Genomic DNA, 22,840 nt, shown 5'->3' with positions numbered 1-22,840 from the left:
TCACCAGGTGTGAGTCTGTGTGTGTGTGTAGGTGTGTGTGCCCTCTGAGACCCAAAAAAGGTTTGAGATAATGTTTCACAAAATAATGGGGGAGACATAACAATTTACAGTATTTATTTCTCTTCTTCACATCGGCTATGTACACAGGATTTAACTGTTAAGTGCAAATACAGTTAAAAAGTATTCACTTCCACTTAGAGTCCTTGTACACAGATTTACAGAAACAATATCCTGAGATCTCCAATTTCATAGTCTAACATTATAAATTCCAAGTATGAAGCCTTTCTATTATAAGCACAAACCAGCAAATTGCAAGAGCGCCTGCATTAGGAAATAAAATCAAAAGACAGTTTTAAAGTCCTTAAATGTTCTCATGAATAAAAACACGGCTTGCTGTGACACAGTACACATATATAGTAATAACAACAGTAATAGTTAAAAAAAAGCACAGCTTGAAAAGTGTGTGTGTGTGTGTGTGTGTGTGTGTGTGTGTGTGTGTGTGTGTCAGTCAATGGTACAAAAATTGTAAAAGTGCAAAAGCATAACTAAGGACATCGTCAGGGGTCTGTCAGTTTTATTTTTTGAAACTCTGTATATATTAAATTATGTTCAAATGTAAAGTGATCTGAAAGACTTGAAGCCAAATAAGCCACTAAGGGAATGTTTTGTCTGACTAAGGTCAATATTTATTGTTAGAAACTGAAAGTCGAACCTAAGCTTATAATCAGAACCAGTGTTTATGCGTCATTCGCAGTTGTCTGCACAGTCTTTTTTTTTTTCATGTGCAATTTTTATGATAAAATTTGTTTTTTAATAATTTTTTATGCTATTTCAAACACTTCAAAAGCAATAAGATTAAATTGTTTAAATTTATGGAACTGTACCAGAACCCTGACAGGCATAAAAAAAAGTGAAGCAAACACAGTACCAGCCGCTTTTAAGCAGCTTTTCCTACAAAGCACATGTTACAGGACCTCCTCCCCAGGAAAGTAAGCATGTCCAAACAGTTAAAAGTGGTTATGCTCAGAAATATTTCATTTGTACCCTCTAATTCTTTTATATTGTTTAAGTAGGACAGTCGAAAAATGTGGTAGGGAATGAAGCAGATGACCATGATTAGCGCAAAGCACAGGCTCTTCAGCTGAGCTCCGAACTCCTGCTGAAAGGTGCATCCCTCCCGATGCTTCTTGTATAAAACCCATAGGACATTGGCCTGGAAGGCTGTCAACACAATGGCAATGACTATAATCAATATGCTTGTCAGGTAGTTCAAAATCAGAACAGATTCTATAGATTTTCCAAACTGGAAGCAACGAGTGGCATTTTTGTCATGGTCTTTGCCATAATTAAAATGGATGATGCAAGGGACAGTGATCAGCACAATAATCCACACCAGAAAACTGATAATGCATGCATGCATCCTGTGAAAGGACGCCACCTGGCAAGCTTTCTTGTAGAACGTCAACAGACGGGTGATGAGGATAATCACATACAGGACAAAAGACATGTACATGTGGATGTGGATCATGCTGCTGGTTATTTTACACCATTCATAGCTCAACTCCCATTCATGAACTGCGTAATAGTAGATTCTGAAGGGAACCGTTAGCAGGAAGATGAAGTGAGTGAAGATCAGGTTGAGTACGGCAATTGACGTGGTGGAAGTTGTGGTGGATTTCATGATGCGCATCATCATGGTAAGGCTAATTGTACCACTGATCAGGACCACAGTGTAGATGACCAAGAGGGCTGTGTGGTACTCTTCTAGTTCATCTTTCTCTGAAACTGAGGGTGTGGTCATTGTTGAACTTTGGTTTGGAGATAGTGTGGTCCCATTTAATGTCGAAGTCATCCTAAACAGAAGAGGAAATTGAGTAAGAAAGAGTAAGAGACATTAGAACAGGAAGACAGGCAGGTGTGAAGAGTTAGTGGAAATGAAGTGTATCCAAAAATGATTAAAAACGGGTGTTATAAAAAGAGAAAGAAAACACAAGGCTGTATTGAAAAAAAATAAGAATGACTGATTTAATGTATTTTAAGGGCTTGTTTGTCTTCGGGTGATGAAACAAGACTAAAAACATGTGGCTATGTCACACACCAAACATGTTAGTAAGACTAACTAAAAAAGGTATCTCAAGAATTAAGAAATACAGATAGACCATTTAACCAATAATGGAACCACTGAAGGACACCATATGGTCCACATTAACCATTAAAGGAGCACCACAACACTGGAAAGAACATGATGAGAAAACACAAAGTCCAAGCCAGAGATACTATCGTTTATCAGTGAACTTACTTGCGCTTCGGTCAGTGAAGAACTGTATGCCGAGTACTCTTCTGTGTGTGCGTGTGTCCTCTGGAGTAGATCACATTATATCCAGCAGCGGTATGTTCACAGTGTCGCAGAGGAAGAGAAAAGCTGAGAAAAAACGGATTCTGGTTGAGTGCATTTGCGCATATGCCTTTGAATGCGCGCATGTGTGAGAGAGAGAGTAAGAGTGGAAGTTTGCCAACGTTCGGTGGAAGTTAAGGTTCTGAAAATGAAGCCTTTGTGAGCCTGCGTGTGAGTGTTGTAAAAAACCACCATCTACTTTGCATACTGTGTCAGAAACAGGAGGTTGCTGTAAACACATGTCAGCACACAGGAACACAGGGTTGCTTACTTCCTCATTTTTCTCTAAATGCACTCTTCACTTTGACATTTAAAGTGAAATATAGACGATAAGAAGTTGTTGTAGTAGGATGCCACTTTGAATAAATTAAGAAATTCAGTAATTTGGGGAATGTAGTGCTTGTGTCCTGTATAAAAAATTGTGTGTGGTTTACCAGATGACCGTAGATAAAGACAGTTAAAAGCACTGTGAAATGATTAGAGTATTCGCAAAAGCAACAGATTAATGCAACATATTAGGCATGCATGTCAAACAAAAAAGTTTATACTTTTTCACTTTAATGTTCTTGCATCTCTTACACCTTAGGAAGATAACAACTTGTTGTCGATTGGAAGAACACAGTTAAGTCCACTAGTATTTGGAGTGTGGCACAGTTTGTGTTTTTTTTTTTTCTAAATTCTGCCTCTGTACACTAACATAGTGGATTTTATATCAAACAATCAAGATGTGATTATAGTGCAGACTTTCAGCTTTTTTCCAGAAAAGTTTAGCCAAAGTATTACATTAATATTTTAGGAATTACAGCCATTTTTATACAAAACTTTCACAAGGGTGAAAACACAAAACAAGCAGAAGCTGAAGGTGACTGCAAAATCTCAAGGGAGGGGTGATGGCATGTGGCAATGTCTGGGTGGTGGGGGGGTGTTCTAGAGTTCAGAACAGTTAATGGTTTGTAAATAATTATTTTTTGAAACCAGTTATTAAACAAAGCTGAAAGTCTGCACTCACATCCTAACACCACTCTGCTGTAGAGAGGCAGTATTTGGTTACAACTTTGAAACATTTGCTTTTGCACTTGCTAGACAAAGTCATCTACTTGCTTATTCAAAAGAGAAGTTAGTCAGGATGTGGTAATGCTAGCTGTGATGTTGACAGATTTATTTAGTAACAACAAAGTGCAAAGACAAGTTACAAGTCATATGACATATACAGCACATTGTATATTGTGATTCCAACTAATATCATAGGAATTTATAAGCTTTTGACTTTGCACCACAGTTGCAAAGATGTCAACATAAAAGATCCAATTAACACCACAGTCCACTTTACTAAACAGGAAAACACCTTCGCATCACTCCGACCACAAGCTTAGTGTGCATGCTGCAAACATTTACCTACCAACGCTGTCCAACATCGATGGTTTTTTAAAGGTTGGTTTATTTGATCCTGCGTATAACCGCACACAGTAAACATAGAATTTGTTCAGTTACACTTTTGCCACAATTAATACTGTTATATTCTGATTTAGGTTTGCGCTTATTTTAAGAACATTTACCTCATCTTTTATTTTTTTCTAGTTAGCTTTAAGTCCAACTGATGTCTATTTTTGAACAAATGTAGCTCTACTGCACTACTAGTGCATAGAGGGCCAAATATTAAAGTGTTCAATCGTTTGTTTTCATTGCAAAAAGAACCCTTGTCCTAAAAACTGTTGCCCCAGCCTTTTTGCACAATTACCCACCAACTTCTGCACCTTCCTGGCCCTGATTCTGCCAGAGATGTTGACACCACACTCCATTAGATGTTAAAGAACCTCTCGTCACTCCTTAAGAATTCCCTGTCAGTTTGATTTTTGATTTTGTTTAAATAGGTCATCTTTACTAATATGCACTGTTGCGAAGACAACCAAACGTCTAAAATGATGGAAAAAGTCAACAATTTGCAACTCAAGTTTTCACGCGACAATTAAATTCTCTTAAACACACGTTTGCACGCCAATCCTTCAGTTTTATTGATACACACGTAGTCAAAATAAGTTAAAACATCCCTTTTCACACTAAAGAAACATACATTTTAGGCAGCGTTATGAAGTCTCATGTTACATACTTTCACCAGACCATTTATCGTAGCAGCATGAAATCATGAAAAAGCAGAATAACACACACAAAAGCATTTGTTTGCTTTTTGCATGCGTTTCATAAATCAATTATCATTACTAATGCTTTTCCTCATTTGTTTACACGATTTAACCCTTTCAGAGAAACATGTACAGAGTAAAATATTTAAATGTGACAAGCAACATGTGGCCAAAGTTTTTTCTTACTGAGGTACAGTCCCATTGTATTATGTTGCAAATCAACACCCTCATCAAAAACCCAATTCACAGTCATATTTGCAGCAGCCTATTACAAATTCACAAATGAAACTAAGACTGAGTGCATTTGTACCAAAGAACACAACACAGTACTGTGCAAAGGTCTTAGGCCACTCTGCAAAAAAAGTATCGCATTATTTAGGTTCCTAAGATTATTTTCCATTTTGTCTATTAAAAAAATTAAAACAATATGACAAAACATAAAACATATCTGAAATAAGACAGTTAAATAGGTACACTGATAAATATCGTGTTTAAGACACATGGTAACATTTACTAGGGGAAGTGCATCTTGCGTTGCCTCCACAGGACGAGTCTTTGTGAAGTGAGAACATGTGTAACCACACTCAGCAACATGAGAAAGATCGTCATTGACATCACTATCACATAGTGACTAATGCTGTAAAAGACAGAGGAAGCTTAGCATGTTTTCGATGCATCGCAGACACCCAAACAAGAGATTGATAAGACATGGTTTTAAATGCATGTCCAAGTTTCATTACCTTGTGCCAATGTCCAACCAGCTGCCATAGTCCTGCACCATGAAGAAAAAATGCTGAGGAGAGCAAGAGTGAGTTAAAATCTATTTGAGCCTCATGTGCAGTTTGCTTAACAGTGGACGAGAGAAAGTCTTTTATAAAAGATCAACATTAAACCTGCATTACCAGAGCCATCAAGTCAGAGATAACCAGGACGATGAGGAACAAACTGCAAAATAAAAATAAGAGAGATTTAAACATTAAGGAGCACACATTGGTCAGTGCATTTAAACCTTTTCATGCACAATGAAGGAGGAACTAGAAGATCCTGGGCCATTTACTATAGTTATTTTAGATGCCTCAAGGTTTAAGAGTCATGTCTAACAAAGCAAACAGAACGTACTTTAACTCTACAGACAGAATCAGATCAGTGATTCAACGTTTCCAACAAATTCAAAGAGTTAATTCAAGAATTAAAAGACTAAATTTATAATTTTAGATGAGGAAGCGAAGCGTTACCTCCTTGATGATAGCTGTGTTGCAACTTGGATGGTCTCAAATGTACACATAACTATGATGAATGGAATGATAACCTGGAAGAACAGATGACAATTTAAGGAAATGCAGGATTCTATTAAATGACTCGAAATAAACACATTATTATATAAACTCGTTTAGACGTATGATGCTAAAAATTTCTATTACAAATCTGTCTGCCTAAATTCTCCGTACAATAAATGTAAAAAAAGATACAGAAATTAATGGGCTAGGTCATGGCTGTTAAAACAAATTAACATGAGCGAAAAAGAAAGGCAGGTTAAACCGTATTTAAGCTTACTTCTCAAGCAGAATATGAATAGATCATGACTTGTCATAATGTGCAAGACTCCTTCCCCTTTTGGGGAAGCACAATACATATCACAAAAAGGAAATGTTTAAGAGTACAGTACCTTCCACATCATCAACCCTCCCATTATGAAAGGGTTGAAAACAGTGAGGAAACAATAAACAGATGCTGGGTCAAAACTAGGCAAAGGGAAACAGAAGTACACAAAGTGACTACAGACACCAGACTAGAATCTTTAACTTTTCAGAGAAGAAAATGGACCTCGTGTTGTAGAATATACACACTAACGTACTCTATGTTTGGTGCAAAACATATAGTGCATAGAAAAGAAATTTGTCAGAACTGACTTTTTTTTCTTATCCCCTTCCTGTATGACACTCTTACACTCACACAAAAATACTATAATGCATATACCTGTTTATGGACGCAATGTTTCCTGTGCCAAAAAATGCTGTTATTATAAAAAATACCTGAAGAAAAGGTGAAGTCAAGGTAATGCCCAATGTGAGAATGAACCAAGTTGATTTTTTTTTGTCCGATTGTACACTTTAAACATAAAAAACTTTTATATTACATTTTTAATACTACATCTTATTTGATCAAATCCAGCCTGAACATCACCCACAGACTCTAATGAGCCCAATGCGCTTCTGTGCTTCGGCGAACTAACATTGTTGCGAACTTGCGACTGGTCTTAACAAGGATACAAAAAAATAGGACCTTCGGATGTCATCCAGCTTCAGCTGTCGAATCTTGGTGATGTCGATGTTTGCAGAGAAATCGATGGTGGATAACTGGAGGAAAAAGAAAAAAAACATGCATGTCTGTAAACTAGTGGTGCAACGGATCAAAAATCTCACGGTTCGGATCAGATCGGTTTTAAGTCACGGATCGGATCAATTTTCGGATCAGCAAAAATAGAAAAAAAAAAAAAGACAAAAATTCAACTCGCCATTTACTTTGCCTATTAAAAAACATTCAACTGAAGACTCATTCCACGCACTTATATAAAAACAAATTAAGGTGCAATATGGACATTATGGACCATGCTGGGCATCCTCTGCACACGGCCATAAACAACCAGAGGAGTCTGTTCAGTGACAGGTTGCTTCTCCCAAAGTCAAGGACCAGCAGACTTAAAAAGTCCTTTGTCCCACACGCCAACAAACTGTTTAACTCCTCGCTGGAGGGGAGAGGGAGGGGAAACGGGGACAAAGGAGGGGCGAACAAGTAAGCTGTAGTGCCTTTTCACTGTGCAATAGTTTTTGTTAATAACCAACGGTGTAATAGACTCACAATACTTGAAATGTGCCGTTCCCTTGTATTCTTATTCCTATTTATTCTTTTTATCCCTTTTGTATTCTCTGTGTTTATATATATGGTATATTTCTGCTCACATTCTGCAACTTCTGTGGGTGCTGTGCTACTGGAAACTGAATTTCCCGGAGGAACCCACCCGAGGGATAAAGTTTCATCTAATCTAATGTGATCTATAGGGCAGTACAGGGCCACTCCGCTGTGATATAACGAGCGGTCATGGTCACGTGGCTTTCCTTTGCCCTGGAGGTCCACCCATTTGTAGTTTGAGCAACAGAAGATGCCTGGGACAGTTCAGCCATAACTTTAAACTTCTCCTGCTCATACATGCTTGGAACGATCTTGTCACACTGAAGTGGACGCGCAACGAGATATCATAGCGTGGCTCAAGCACGTTCATCACAGTTTAAACCCCTTGTTTTGCACAACTAAACACCCCAGTAGCTTTTGTAATAGCTTTAGCACGGTCGGATTGGTCAGCAAAGGGCTGCTTAAATGCCGCAAACTCCTTTGCTCTGCCACTTGGACCGCTAGCGCTGGCCATAACTACCGCTTGACAGACTGACCACGCGCACCATACACATACTTTTTTTTTCTTTTTCGAATCTTTGGATCACGTGCGTACCGAACCGTGGAGTGGGATCAGTTCGGATTTCGGATCAACCGTGATCCGTTGCACCTCTACTGTAAACCCGGCCACAATGAGACATGGACTTTAAGACCTGTGTCTTTTCTTTCCTGCAATTTGAATTTTCTGTGTTCTCTCTAAGCTCTGTTCATTCTCATCTCTTTCCCCTCATCCTCAAACTGCTCATAGCAAACAGCCTCTCCCTTAGCCTGGTTCTGCCAGACATCTCTTCCTGTTAAAAGGGGGTTCTTGCTTTCCACGATTACTGAGTGCTTCCTCATGTCAGTTGACTGCTGAGGTTTTCTTTCTGAGATTGTATGGTTTTTACCTTACAATATAAAGCTCTGTGAAGTGGCTGTCGTTGTGAATTGGAGTTATATCAGTAAAATGGAAAATATGACCTTCACAATTAAATACATACATAAATGATAGCTTCCCAAAGCTTTTGGTTTGCAAAAGTTTTCTATTACAAAGGGAAAAACAATGGCTCTACCTCTTGCCTACCAGACATGCCCTGAGCAAGCAAGGCTTCCTGTTCGATGTTAATCCACACAAACATTAACCAGGATAACACAGGGGGGAACAAAGCCTCTGACCTGTGAGGGAGACAAAAATAGAAATATCATTTTACAGCTTTGCTGCGGTGGTGCAACTCTGCACAAGACACAACTAAAGCATCAATGTGTTGTCCTACCCAGTGCTAAGCAGCAGGTAGGTGGAAGTGAGAGACAAGAATATGCTGAGGAGTCGATGAAAAAGTCGTGTTGAGCTCAGCAAAGGAACAAATATAGAAGATGCTGTAGAGAGAAGAGTTGTCAGAGGTTACTTGGGTGTCAGCGATATGATGTTTTAACGTCTTTTGAGGTATAGCTTACGTATGCGATCAATATTTAAAAAGTAAACCATTCTAGATCCCAAGTATCTTGTGGCCACTTGCAACCAACCCACCTAATGTGCTCCAACTTATGATCTGATTAAGAAGGGGTAGGCCCTGTTTCTGTTGCAGGCTGGAGTGTGTGAGGGATGGCACGTATGCACACACAGCAACAAGGAGCATCTGCCGGGTTTGACAGGTAATTAATCAGTATTAGCAAATGCAGTAACACACACAAAAACACATATGCCCACAGTGACATGTACCTGTATGACAAACTGTGGTCTGTCACCGAGGTGCAGCGGTGTCCTCCGTCGAGATGACCAGAGGTAGCAAGCTGAGGTGAAAAGAGCGAGCAGACCTGCACAGGTACTGAGTTGACAAACAGGATGTGTTACTGTACTTTCAAAAACATGGATAGTTTGTACACACAGCTCGTTGTGGAAAGACGGTATTGTGTAGCAGTTTAATCATTCCTCGTTTTCAAATGTACCACTTTCAAATTTCCCGTCTGTTTATATATAGAGAAAGTAACCATCGTGGGACTTTAACTTTTAACAGTAAGTCTATTCAGTTTCCTTTAACTGGGGGTGGATGCTCGTGGCTCCACAGTTTTTGGGGGTTTTATATTTGAATATTGTGATGGATATTTGCATCACTAATATGATGCAGATTCCAGTCACATTTTATCTTCCTGATCTGTTTTGCAGATGTTCTAATTTACTGAAACTCACCTACCTAACCTGGCATGAATTGGGCTCTCAGTTTTTTCCGTGATAGGATATTGCGGTAAATATTCAGATAAATATATACAAATAAAGGAAGTACTCACACCAGATGTATGTTAGGTTCTCTACCCACAACAGGCATGAGGGGGAAAGCAGCTAGACACAGACAGCCCACAAGCCAGCTCAGTGAGCGTGACTGCACCGAAACAGAGACAAAAAGAAATGCTGTCTTCCACTTTGACACATTTACCATTGTGTATCTATATTTAATAATTACCTTTATAATTATCTACTGTTTTAGGCAAGCAGTACCAATAACACTCTAGTTATAGACACATAAGAAGAATTAGAATGGCTAGACATTTCTTATTAATGATTAGGCATTTTTTGTAACTCTTTTTACTCATAATATATATATATATGTAGATATATATATTATTGGAGAAACAGTGCTGTCCATAACCAAAACAGGGATGGATATTAAAAACAGCTATAACACACATTTTCCTGCTTTTATCTGGCTAATCTGTAAATTACCTTAGCCTTGCCAAAAAGCCCCGACAAGAAGGGCCAGAGAGAGAGAACAGCCAGCCCTACAGTCAGCATGGCGCGATGGAAGAAGCTCACCACCTGGGGGCAGCAAAAATAAACAGCCATGCAGCATCCAGGTTTATTTCTTACAGTTAATGATACACAAGTGAAATTTTGTGCACTTATGCAGAAGGATGCCTTTAACACAGCAGATTTAAAGACACCTACCAGCAGCTCAATCCCAAACGCCACCAGCACAAAATAGCCCAGACATTTCCACAGTGGGAGAGAAGGGGCTGTCTGAATCAAATCTCTCAGAGTTCCAGACCTAAAAATAGATCATTGAGGGGATTACTTTTTCCTGTCATAAAAGGATGAGATGAAGAATAAAACATCTCTTTATCCCTTTTACATAGGAGAACCATGAATGCATAAAACGCCAGTTCAAAGGATCTAATTAGCACTTCACTCCACCTGAGCCAGATGTGCATACAAGCCTGTGTGAGGCTAATTAGATCCAGTGAAAAGCTGCTGTATTCACTGACTGATGTGATCCTTTTGCGTGTGTTTTAATATCAGGGTTCTGTGACTATAGTAAATATACAAATTATTGTAAATTGACTGAATGCATCTGAACAAACTTGTTTTGTACATTTTTTAAATCCAGTTTGCATTATTTTGAATGTGTCTTTTACTTACTCTTTCAGAACAGAATACCACACAGGGATAGGCAGCAGGCAGTAAATATAGTAGGTTATGGGGCTTCTTTGAATAAGCAGGAAGAGTGTGATCACCACTGCCACACACGTGCACAGCCTTGCCAAGTTACGGCCAGGAATCTGCACACAGGAGAAAAATACCAACTTAACAAGACATTCGGGTTGTGCAGACTTGTTTGGGTGGAAGGCATCTTGAGGGATTACAATCTACTGTATATCCTAACCTGTTTAGTGAGATTAGGATGTCTGTTGAGACTCGCGTGAGTCTTCAGTATGACTAAGACGACATATGAGGTCCAGCCTACAAATCCCAGCACCACACTGCAACCGAGGAAGAATCGGTCGTAGGTGTGGTAGTAAACCAAGCCTTCCAGAGAGCGAGATATCAGAGACTGGCACAAAGAGATCTGACAAGAGACAAAATAGGGGGACAAAAACCTAATTTGTTGCTTAAGCGGAAGAAAACATACGATGGAGAAAGTAGCGATAATGTAGAATGCATTTACTGTAGTTCATTTAAGTTAGACTTTAGTTTATGAACACAGGTTCAGTAAATGTTTAAATAATTCATCAAAGTATCAAAATAAATCTAGAAATTGGCTTTGCACGTATTGTAAAAGTATGATTAGATTTAAAAGCCACAGACCCCCCCATACTCACAGCATCCTCGTACTTCTCCAGCTGAATGAGTATTCGGGCCTTCTGGGTGAATTCTGCTTGTTTTGACTCAGTCAGGAGTCTGGGAAGAAAGAGGGTGCAAGATGGTGCAAAACAGATGAAGTGTGTGAAAGTGTGCAATTTAAATACGGCCATGAATATGTGGTTTGGTTAGTGGACACATTCTTGGCCTTCGTGCTGCATAACCTCAGAAGTTAATCTAAATGTCACATTGACTGATTTTTAATGGGTCAGCAAAAGAATTTACTGTGAAAGTACAAACCCCGTCTCCAGAAACGTTGGGATTTTTTCCAAAATGCAATAAAACCCCCCAAAACTTTATATCTTCAGAGGAACCAGATTAAGCAGGGTAACTGATTGGGTAAAGGTAAATTTAGAAATCACCACAAACTCAGTCTTTGTGGGTTGTGGTTCATCCCTTATTTCCTTATGTGTTATTCATGAGAGAATTGCTCCAGATTTCAAAAGAAAAGATTTCTCAGTGCACTATTGCAAAGAAATTTCTTCAGACATCTATAGTATGTACCACTATGAAAAGATTAAGAGAATTCAAACCATTTCTCACACTAAGGTCAAGACTGAAACCAGCTTGAGCCCTCAGGCTACACCGCCTTAGAAACAGTCACGCTGCAGTGATATAAATATATAAATATAAATATAGCCACCGGGGCTCAGAAGTACTTCAGAAAACCACTGTCACTTAACATAGACCCACATCCACTAATGCAACTTGAAACTGTATTATGATTGAAGGAGGAAGTCAAATGTCAGTTGCATAGAGCTCTCTATGTCAGGGTTCACCTCAGAAGGACAGAAAGACTGTGTCATTGTGCGCTATGCACAGATAAATCCACATTTCTGTGTTTTTGGAAAACAGCGCTGAGTTCTCTTTGCCAATGATGAAAACAACTATCCAGATTGCTATCAGCGAAAAATGCAAAAGGATCTGTGATGATACAGAGGAGCATCAGTGACCACAGCAGGGCGAGCTGCATCTGTAGATACCACTGACTGAGGCACAGAGCGCTGCCTGTTAGGATCTATTTCCTACAGACAACATGACCGCAGGTTAAACCAAGTAAAAATGAACAAAATTTCTAACTGGAAAACTACAACACTCAGTTAAAAAAAAACAACAGTAAATATGTCTCAATCCCAACTTTTGTGTTTACTGTGTTGCACCTGTCAAATTCAAATTTTGGTACATTTACAAAAAACAATTAAGTAGGTCAGGAAATCTTCCAACATCTTTGTACTTTGGTCACTTGAATATATGTTCACGTGAATTAACATATCACAGATTTGTATTTTTTAACTTCCTAGGACCTGGCATCCACATATGTGGACATCACATTTTGGGTTGTCTAGACAAAAATACTAAATTTTGCTCTACAAGGGCCTGATATCCACTTACGAGGACGTTATACTGCTACTGTTCTATCAAAATTTAAAACAAATGTCTTCATATGTGGATCTAATTTTTCTCAGAAACAAAAATCAGTAAAAAAAAAAAAAAAAAATAGATTGGTAATTCTTTGTTTTTACATTCATCAGGTCCCAAACAGCCCAAATAGCTAAGAGAAATTAAAAATGCATGCCATGAAAGAGTTTGGAGGTTAAAAACATTTTAGAACATATCCCAACTTTTCTGGAAATGGGATTGATATAAAAACACAGCATTTACGTTACAAATACTTTTGTTTCTGCCAATTAATTCTTTGCAAATGACTCTTTTAATCTATTCTCTTTACACTATCTATGAAGTCACAGTAAACACAACAGGCCACGGTGAAAAGCAAATTCATGTTCTTCTGATTGGATTTTTGTTAGAAAAACATCAGTTAGTTACTGTACGTACTGGTATGGGGTGAAGAGAAAAGATAAGGTTGTCTCCTTTTTCTGCATCATTTTCATCTACAAATAAACACACACAGTAAAAACACAGCTTTACCATCAGTTTAGATCACAGTGTCATATAGAATAATAAAAGACATGACAGATAGTTGATAAGCATTTTGTTAGCCAAAGCAGATGCTGTTATACCTTGAACTGCTCCAGTACTTGAATAGCATTAGTGTACATGCTCTCAGCCATGAACCGCTCACTGTTGTTGAGGTAGAGAAGAGGTAACACGCCCTGAAAAACAAATACAGACAAAACATGTAACAAAGACTTGAAAAATTATTGAACATTTCCCATTAAATGGCTGATTTTGTCTCTGACTTACAACAGAGTTAACAGGAATAGGCACACCAACGAGGGAAGCCATGAGCGGAGCAATGTCAGCCTGCCAAAAAAACCCAAACAAACAACGAAGACACACAAATATTACACTTTAATACAACTGATGACAGGAAATTGTTAAAAAGTTTAAATTTCCATGAGCTTTACCTGACTGACGTCGACTCTACGAAGATGCTCCAGTTTCCAGTCTAAAAGAAACAAACCAGGACAATCATTTAGACAAAGTAAAACAGACAAACTGGAGGGTATCGGTTGTAAATTTAAATCTTAAAAAAAAAAGTGTTTGAACGTACCTTGTAGGAACCCATCATTGTATGGTTGGGGTTCTGTGGCTCCCTTGGCTTTCTGAACCCCAGCTCCCCACGCCACTAAAGGGGTTAGCGTTTCAGAAGGATGGCCCGCACCGTGGGAACCTGGAGACAAACGCACACAAACATGCCAAAATAGAAAACTGTAATAGAAAACTCGCTAGCAGGCAGCAAAACATTTAGATACACAAACAAGTTTACCCCAGTTTGTCATGCCGTGGTCAGAGGTAAACACATAGGCTGTTCTGCCATCATTGTCGAAGAAGTCCTCTATTATAGACACCACTTCAGCTACACCTGCATCTACTAGACCAATATTGTCTAGGTATTCTCTGGGGGAAAAAAGACAAAATAGAAGACAAAGATGCAGCTGGATGAGAGAATGCTTATTTGGATGAATTTGTTAACACGACTAAGAACCACTGCACAACTGCCCAAAGGTTAAAAAATAAAAAAAATAAAAAATCAGCAGCTCTTAATACAAGGTTAACTACTTACTGCGACATTGGTCTGTGAGCATGTCCATTAGTGTCAATTCCAAGCAGATGCAGGAAGAAGACATTTTTATCCTCCCATAGGCTGGCCTTCAGAGTGGAGTTAGACTGTGCAGACTTAAAGAAGGACTGTTGAAAAATATTAAATAATTTTAGGCTTATTCAGGAAATCCATGTGGATCAATTCTGTAAATGAAATTCTGCAATGACTCCAAGTTGGGTTATATTTCACTGCATGACACATGACACACATAATACACATAAAACACAGTCTTTATAAAATGTGTTTTTGTGGGTAAACCTGTAGTTAATATCAATAGATCAATCATAAAATATTTTTTTATGCTAATACTTCCACTACATACTTTGACTTGAGTGAACACCCAGCTGTCTAGCTTGGATGCATCTGTGGAGGCAAAGTCCTCCTCCACTGCCGGGTATGTGTGGGTATACACATGGTCCCCACTAGCGCCTGAAATAACCAAAGGAAACATGTTTGCTCAGATATGTGATTTAATGTTTTTTTTCTATTGTGTAGATTAATGGTTCTGTTTGTGATGCTTGTGTACCTTTGGCAAACATAGGTAGGATATCAGGGCTGCCCCAGCACCAGGTGTGTCTGCTCTCATTAAACACAGAGTCAAATTCTACAGGATTTTCCTTCCAGCCTGAAAACAAGCACATAAATGGTCACAGTAGAATGCCACAGAGAAACACATACAATAGAGAGTAATCTCTCCAAGTCGCTGAGCATTTCTCTTCCTACCATGTAAAAAACAACAAAAAAAACAAAAAACAAAAACCATCATGCACACACCTTTAGCAACTGCACTAACATCCTCATAGAAGCCAGCAATGAGAGCAACGTGACCGGGCCGAGACTCGGTAGGCACACGTGTGTGTGACACACCCCAGGTCCCCTTGTCCTCTATTATACTCCTGAAATATGGAAACAGAAGCACATATGCTTATGCAAACAGGGGGAATGAAAAGACATGCTGTAAAAATGGCATCACCTTACAAGAATAATTAAACAGACCCAAACTCCACATCAAAATTTATTTCTTTGTATTGGTTTCCTGACCTCAGGTATGGTGTCCTGGATGAGCCATTAGGGAGCAGGGTGAAGAGACTGTCTGCTCTGAGACCATCGGCCACCACTAACACCAGTCTGGAAGCAGGGGGTTCCAGGGGTGTGGAGTGGGGTGTCATGCCATGGACCAGAGGAGAGGTGAAGTAGATATCAAAGATAGAGATGAAGAAGACCACGTGGACTGTCAGCCCAATCACAAAGAAGGTGATCATCCTCATTTTGGGTGCCAAAGCCACACCGAGGAACAACTGAGGGTTTACTTGAGGACAAGCAGGGTAGATTTAATTCACTTGGAAGTGAAAAGAGGTGACTAGAAGAAGGAAAAATTTAAAAAAAAAATGGAATAGAATGAAGACAACTCACAGCCTGCATTTGCAATCAGGATTAAGAAGTTAAAGCCAATAGAAGGGGCATTAGAAGGTTTCAGAATAATATAGGCTTGTTAAGCCAAAGTATGCGGTCTTAAGAGCAGCTTAATCCTTCATTCACCATATGCCATTAAGCAACGTTAAAAAAAGGCTTTAATGTTTAATTCGGAATATTTTAATGGTCCAGCCAACTTACCACTGGTAACAAGAAAGTAACTTAGAAAAACAGGCCATGAAAAGAGTCTTACCTGCATGTAACGTCTGCGGATTTTGATCATAAAAACGGGAATAATGTTCCGTTAAAGAATGAATGAGTGAGTGACCAACCTATCTACTACTACTATTACTACTACTACTACAAGTTCATAGATTCACACTGCTTTAGCTTCCATTGTCACTTCGTAGATCGCCAAGAACATGCTCAGAGAACCAGACAGCTCAACCTAAAAAAAGATCAACCTAAAACCAAATGTCTCCCTGTTTAAGAAGATTACTACAAGAAATTCAGGCAGCATGAGCATTCACTTCCTTGTTGTCACTCGTTTTTGACGTTGTGTGTTGACGTAGTGGTTTGTAGCTGCATTGTGGGTAGTGTAGTTTAAATTAAACGATTCACTTCAAGTTTACCTATTACGAAATGTAATAAAAAATAAGCAGCCCTTATTTATTTGTTTTGTTTGCAGTGAAGTGCATTTTTAATAGAAATGGTTTGAGCGCAGCTTTTTTTTGACAGCATAGTAGCTAGCAATTGCTATCAGCTGTCAAATGTGCCCTGCCTAGTTTTCCTCTCTACATCAAATGTACCCAATACTTTTCCAGTATTCCATAAAAGGGGCGGGCTTTGGGAGTAGCGTCTCTTACATTTGACCAATCGTAGCTTCGCATTTCTTCTTCTTCCTCCTCTTCCACCTACCAAACCTTAGCTAACCTAATATCCATTCAGGAAGCAGCGGGTGTGATTAGCTTAGCTAGCTTTAAAAAAAAAAAATCTCTTTAGGGCAAAAATGGCGTCGGTGAACCCATTTAATCTCAGTGATTCTGAAGAAGAGGCCGAACGGCGCCCTAACGAAACAGTTGACACAGAGCGGAGTCCGAGTGACGGGGCGCCAGGACCACCGCCAGGCAATCCTTTCTCTCCGCCTGCAGACGCAGAGCCTCCGTCGCTCCTGCTGTCTAGCAACCGGACGAGCCCCAGCGGTGAGGGCATCTCGGCGTCGGCCGCCGCCACCTCCGCTATGGCAGGCAGCGCCGAGACGCGGGTATCTGTAGATGTCATCGCTGCCCAGTTATTGCGGGACCAATACATCCTCACGGCCTTGGAGTTTCACACCGAACTGCTGGAAGCAGGCAGAGAGCTCCCCCGGCTGAGGGATTATTTCTCCAACCCTGGCAACTTCGAACGACAGAGCGGTACTCCACCTGCCAAAGACCAGGTACTCGGACCTGGAGGACCACTGAGTAAGTGTCGTTAGCTGCTCTCTTAGTGCTACATATGTAGCTGTTCGCTAGCTCTGTATTGATGTTGTATGAAACAGAGTTAGCCCATCAGCTGGCTAACGTTAGCTTTAATCATTGGCTACGATAGCTTGAGATCTGTTTGCTGCACCTGCTCTTCAGCTCCAGGGCCGCAGCCAGCTATTGGGTTTTGTGGGTCAGTCGTGAGATGACAGACTAACACAGAGTTGTGACAAGGCATTAAACATTAACTACTCACTGAAAGATAAATACTGGTAGCGTAATAATGCTGGTGACCTGTAGTGATCGCCCAAGTGTAATTTAGCCCTGTAGGAAAACACCCGTCAGAGGTCAGAGGTCAATATCGGCTATAGAAAACAAAAGAGAGGAAGGAGAAGAAGCGGGTGCCTGTACGAACAGCTTTTGCCTTTCCCTGAACCACAGTATTGCTCAAATAGCACATTTGAACGAAGGAGAATTCTACAGTCTTGTAATAATGATAAAACAGGCTTCAGGCTTTCTGAATTAGTTTGAAGCTGTATCATCTGGTCCAGGAGCAAAGTGTCTTGTAAATGGTTGTGTTGCTCTACACAGGTTGCGTCTACCCAGCTAGGGAGATAAAATGTTATTATGTAAAATGTGTACATCTGTTGCACCCTAATCCATTTACAAGACTCATTTTCATTAATCACCATGCACCAACACAGCAGTTGAAGAGTCTGGCAGCAAGGACCTTAGGCAGACCTGCTATGCAAATGGTACCCATGGTCACAGCCTCATCCACAAATAAACAGCACCTGCTATAGTAGAAGCAGTAACTAAAGAGTTAAATCTTGTTAAATAGCAGCAAAAACATTTGTTGTGGCCCCACTTCATACCAGTGAGTCAAGTGAATGTATTTGCACTCAGCATAATGTCTTGACATTAAAGGATTAGCAAATTGGCTACAATGATAGACCATTAGCATTAAAAAATGACCAGATGAAAATATATTGGTCTAACATTTAGAAATGTGTTGACTCAACATTTATTATTGTATTTACTTCATGAATTCATTGTAGACTTCATTAATAGAATTTATAATCTTATAATTCTATAATTTTAGATGTGTGATAGATTAGGAAGCTTATAGGTAGTAAATTGAATTATGTTACACCTACATTCATTGTTCACCACACTAATTAACAGAAATAAATCTCCCTTCCACTGAAAATGAGGTGCTTTTTTTTCTGTTAGTGTGTTTTGGTGAAAACAGATTGTATCTTGAATAGAAAGTGCCATGTCACACCAGTGGGTGTGTTTGTCTACTTGACTGTTTGAAATTAGCAGGGGGGGAGAGAAAAAAAGTCTTCTTCCAATATCTATTTGGCAGTGAAACATGCACTCAAAATCAAGGCTGACTGATTTTATATCACGGTTTTAAGATGTTTTTGTAGGGTGAGTTTAGTCATTCATTCGAGACATTGCCCTCACGAATGAAAGGATTTTTATCAGTGTGCCAGACTGAATGGCTATGGCTTTTTGCAGCATGTCATTGAAGCTGCACTGCAAATGTAATTTTGACTTTTTCAAATTATGGAACAAGGCTAAATTATGTATTTTTACTGTAGAAGCATTTGGCAGTTTTCCAGCTGAGGGATTCATATAAATAAATGTTAAAACCAGACACAACTATTTTGTATGCAGTGGCAATGAACATTGCCTAAGATCTCAGAAAACCAGAGTATAGTTTTAGGCGTGTGTCTTGGTAGCTGGCCTCAGTCTGGCTTTTCCAGATTGCAAACGGCAGCTAGTCATATTCCTTGTCTTTTTTTTTCAATCTGTTCAACCTTTATAATTAAATTCTGCCCCTGTATCTATGCCTTAAGGCTACAGCAGTAAACACAAACCACTATAGGATGTGTGTCTTTTAGTATCTCCTATTTCCCAAAAGGTTTGGAACACGGTAAGACCATGAGTTTGAAAGGACCTGACACCTCCCCTGTTGTGCTTGTGACAGGAACATCATAGAGAAGTGGTGTAATCTACAAGCCTGTAGCCTGTAACAATGAGTTGATATGAGGGACAGACTTTGCTGAAGGCCATGTCATTTTTCATCCTAGCATAGCTGATAGTCCAGACCTCATGTGATCTCTGCAATTATCTTTCTTTTCATGTGGGAGAATTTCTCTGCCACATTGCAACATTAGGATTTACTTAAGTTGCTCTTGTTGCTAAAGAAGGAGGGATACTGTTTGGATGTCTGCTTTCTTTTTCTACATTGACAGAACAGCTTGCTATTTCAACAGCCAATTTCTCGTGTGTGTTTTGTTTGTTTTGTTGTTGTTTGTTTTTAAACAAATCCCCTTCAGTGGTTTCTGACTTTGTGATCCTTATGATTGTAAACACTATAAATAAAATAATGTCTAGTTTATGATGACTTATTGTGTTGAAATAAATTTGGTCCATAGATTCTGATGCCTGTTATCAAGTCTGAAGTTAATGAAAAGATGGATATTGTACCTGCAGCATACAGTAGAGAGTGTGATAGTTTCCTTGGATAGGTTTCATCCATATAGTGCTATAATTAATTAAAATATATATATATATATATATATATATATATATATATATATATATATATATATATATATATATATATATATATATATATATATATATATATATATATATATATATATATATATTTTTTTTTTTAGATATGTGATACAGGCTAGAATTTAAAACAAAATCTCTCTGACGAAGTAACAAATCTCTGATGAATCTGAAATGTAATTGGTGTGGTGATTGCAAATAAAAAAAACAAAACTTGTGACTGTGAATCAGCAGTGAGCATGTGTGTGGATAATGACTGTGTTACAAGCTGCATCTGCAGCTGTTGCTCTAGGGCACATGACACAGCATGCCATCTCCCACCACCTTGCTAATTTGCTGCAATGAATTTTGCAGGATTCTCTCTTCACCTCTTGCTAGACAGGCAACTGTTTATTTGTAATCGTTGCAGGAACTTTTGTATTCTTTAAATAGGTTAAATAGAAGCTTCACATTATCAGTTCTAGATCATTTGTGACCACAATTTATGTGCTGTCCTAGTCTGAAATCGCCAAACTACATTTTCAGTGTGCTGCACTCTAATGTAACCTGTCAATAGGAGTATATTGCTGTATTGTATGAATTCACACAGTAAACATGAACATATATTTGATTTTTTTTTCTAATACTATGCAAAGCGATTGAAATGATAACATGCTTAGGAATAGGAAATCCTGACTTGACATAGTAATTTTGTACTGGAAACTGTGCCTCAAATGGCTTTATTCTGTTAGTTTGAGTTGAAAATATTAAGATAAACAGAATCAGTGGTAAAATCTCAATAAGAAATCATCATCATTTATTCACATACATGCATACAGACATACATACACACTGACGTAAATAAAATGATCTGCTGCCAGACAAAAAAGGCTTATTTTCTTAAGACCTAAGATATTTGATCTTGTGTAGGTTTGTGTGCTTGTCTGTGATTCACTTATAATTTGTGCTCCACTTTTTCATCCCATATTTATAACCACAGTTTAAATCAGTCTTGCCAAAAACCTTCCCATTAAATTAAAAGTGCCTGTTGGCTTCCTCCTGACCATTCATCAATATCAGCTCCTAGGCCCTGATGTAAACTCGTGTACCTTAGCTTTCAGTTTATATCTTTTAGCGTTTTCTGTTTTGGCAAGTAGAAAGACAATCATCTGTGTGCGCTTAGGTGTTGTATAATCAGCTGGGGTTGAATAAAGGGAGGTGGTGACAGACTGAAGTGTCAAATCTGTCAAGGAAATGAAAGGTCAACCAGGCTTGGTTTTTTTTTTTTTTTTTTTTTTTTTTTTTTGCACATCAGACATGTACACAAAGGACATCTGCAAATGCCCCCTCACATTATCAAATTACTTTTTTGTTTTTTCTTTTGCTCCGTTCATGCACGCACACCTGCAAACTCTATTACTCACTGTTTTGCCAGATGGATTGCAGCTACTAACAACAAATGTCCTCACACATCATCAGGAAGTAAACATGTTTGGAAGCTTTCTATGCAGGAAAATTAGTTTGCCTGACATCAACTTGGCAGAACAATGACACTTGTGTAGACAGACATTGGAGAAACACTGTCACTATATCATAAAGTTGCATGGTCGTGAATTTGAACATGACATAAAATATTGTATACGCTTATATAGACAAACCTTATATGTAACAGAAAAAGAAATATTAGTGAAATACATTACTTGTCTACAAAGGGAAATACATGCTGTTTTTTTTTTTTTTCCTTTGATATCTAAGTTTTCCTCAGTCTTTTTTATTTTTTATTTTTTTAAACTCTAGAGGATTTTAACAATCCAAAGTAGTAATATGATCAAAGTTTATAATACAAGTTATAACTTAATGAGTGGAAATGATTTGCTAATTCAGCTAAATTACTCACACAGCTTTTTTTTTTTTTTTTTTTTTTTTTTTTTTGGTCTTTCAGGCCAACAAGGTCACATATGACTTGACATTGTACTGTATCTTGATATCAGAGAACAAACAGGCCAATCTCACACTTGCGTTGCTGTGGAAAGAAAGCCAACACCATTGTCTTAGCTATCAGAGCAGCCTAGCCCAGTGAAATATGAGCAAAGAGTGTGCTTATTTATCACCTTTATGTTCCTTCTCTTAGCACCTGCCTACCCTTGTGTATAGTTGGTGGAATTAATAGTTTGGAAGTGGGTTTTACCACACTGAAGCTGATCCTATTATTTCATAGAGAAGAATCTATAGAGCACCATGTAGGCTGCACAGTTAAATTTTTCAACTGTGAGCTCTTGGGGAGTGCAATCATTTAGCTGTATGGTTATGCAGGTGTATACTTGTCTCACTTCTGTCTCTGTGTCTGTGTTTTTGTTCAGATCGAGCAGGCAGCATCAGCACCTTAGACTCTCTGGACTTTGCTCGTTACTCAGATGACGGTAACCGAGAGACAGACGAACGGGTGGCAGGTAAGATGAACCATACGGTCAGGGCTCAAAACAAGAGGCCTAGCTTACACTGGGGATAAAAGATCGGGAGAGTAGACAATGACTGAATGGGAGCGCCGTGGAATATGGCAAAATGAAATCTAAAAGCTGCTTTAATAACAACGATGACCAGTAATAAATAAACTCTGCTTAATAACACAAATGTGTTTCTGTCAGTCCTGCTTTATTAGGGATAAATTAGTCACATTTTTCTCTTTTAAGTTCATTGAGGTCTTTGTGCCTCCTCTCACGAACCGTCACACAG

General features: G+C 38.7%; 3 protein-coding genes across 12 annotated transcripts in view; 1 reads left to right on the top strand and 2 right to left on the bottom strand.

Moving 5' to 3' along the window:
• Positions 1 to 103: 103 nt before the first annotated feature.
• Positions 104 to 2,690, bottom strand: gpr141 (G protein-coupled receptor 141). The gene is made up of 2 exons (XM_085468640.1): positions 2,300 to 2,690; positions 104 to 1,853 (listed from the first exon to the last, which is right to left on the bottom strand). The coding sequence occupies exon 2, from the start codon at positions 1,850 to 1,852 to the stop codon at positions 938 to 940; it is 915 nt and encodes a 304-aa protein (XP_085324766.1). The 5' UTR covers position 1,853; positions 2,300 to 2,690; the 3' UTR covers positions 104 to 937.
• A 1,692-nt stretch (positions 2,691 to 4,382) lies between these two features.
• pign (phosphatidylinositol glycan anchor biosynthesis, class N) lies at positions 4,383 to 16,979 on the bottom strand. 3 transcript variants are annotated; one of them, XM_085468635.1, is made up of 29 exons: positions 16,940 to 16,979; positions 15,702 to 16,020; positions 15,435 to 15,556; positions 15,187 to 15,285; positions 14,983 to 15,089; positions 14,622 to 14,746; positions 14,325 to 14,455; positions 14,109 to 14,228; positions 13,963 to 14,003; positions 13,799 to 13,858; positions 13,615 to 13,707; positions 13,430 to 13,485; positions 11,554 to 11,632; positions 11,118 to 11,300; positions 10,874 to 11,013; positions 10,403 to 10,502; positions 10,181 to 10,273; positions 9,748 to 9,839; positions 9,182 to 9,287; positions 8,990 to 9,098; positions 8,736 to 8,838; positions 8,535 to 8,637; positions 6,804 to 6,890; positions 6,511 to 6,566; positions 6,200 to 6,275; positions 5,769 to 5,842; positions 5,436 to 5,478; positions 5,274 to 5,326; positions 4,383 to 5,170 (listed from the first exon to the last, which is right to left on the bottom strand). In XM_085468635.1, exons 2-29 carry the CDS (start codon positions 15,926 to 15,928, stop codon positions 5,047 to 5,049), a joined length of 2,802 nt encoding a protein of 933 aa, XP_085324761.1. In that variant the 5' UTR covers positions 15,929 to 16,020; positions 16,940 to 16,979; the 3' UTR covers positions 4,383 to 5,046. The 3 variants fall into 3 exon arrangements, with proteins under 3 accessions (XP_085324761.1, XP_085324760.1, XP_085324762.1); XM_085468634.1 differs by having other exon boundaries at positions 16,327 to 16,942; XM_085468636.1 differs by having other exon boundaries at positions 15,702 to 15,969; positions 16,327 to 16,942.
• Positions 16,980 to 17,009: 30 nt separating this feature from the next.
• Positions 17,010 to 22,840, top strand: part of relch (RAB11 binding and LisH domain, coiled-coil and HEAT repeat containing) — a 37,992-nt gene continuing 32,161 nt past the window's right edge. For 7 of the 8 annotated variants that reach the window (XM_085468633.1, XM_085468631.1, XM_085468628.1 and 4 more), the window contains exons 1-2: positions 17,011 to 17,536; positions 22,468 to 22,557. In XM_085468633.1, coding sequence (XP_085324759.1) covers positions 17,083 to 17,536; positions 22,468 to 22,557 — 544 coding nt within the window. In that variant the 5' untranslated portion in view covers positions 17,011 to 17,082. Of the gene's footprint in view, positions 17,537 to 22,467; positions 22,558 to 22,840 lie in introns of all 8 variants that reach the window. The other variant, XM_085468632.1, reaches the window with a different exon arrangement.

Source organism: Copadichromis virginalis, linkage group LG9 (genome assembly GCF_057382275.1).
Source record: "Copadichromis virginalis isolate Kocher_CV1m ecotype Utaka linkage group LG9, C_Virginalis_male_GT1.1, whole genome shotgun sequence".
In the NCBI taxonomy this organism is placed as follows: Eukaryota; Metazoa; Chordata; class Actinopteri; order Cichliformes; family Cichlidae; genus Copadichromis; species Copadichromis virginalis.
Note: the sequence above shows the minus strand (reverse complement) of the source record. Positions and strands in the feature narration are given on the sequence as shown.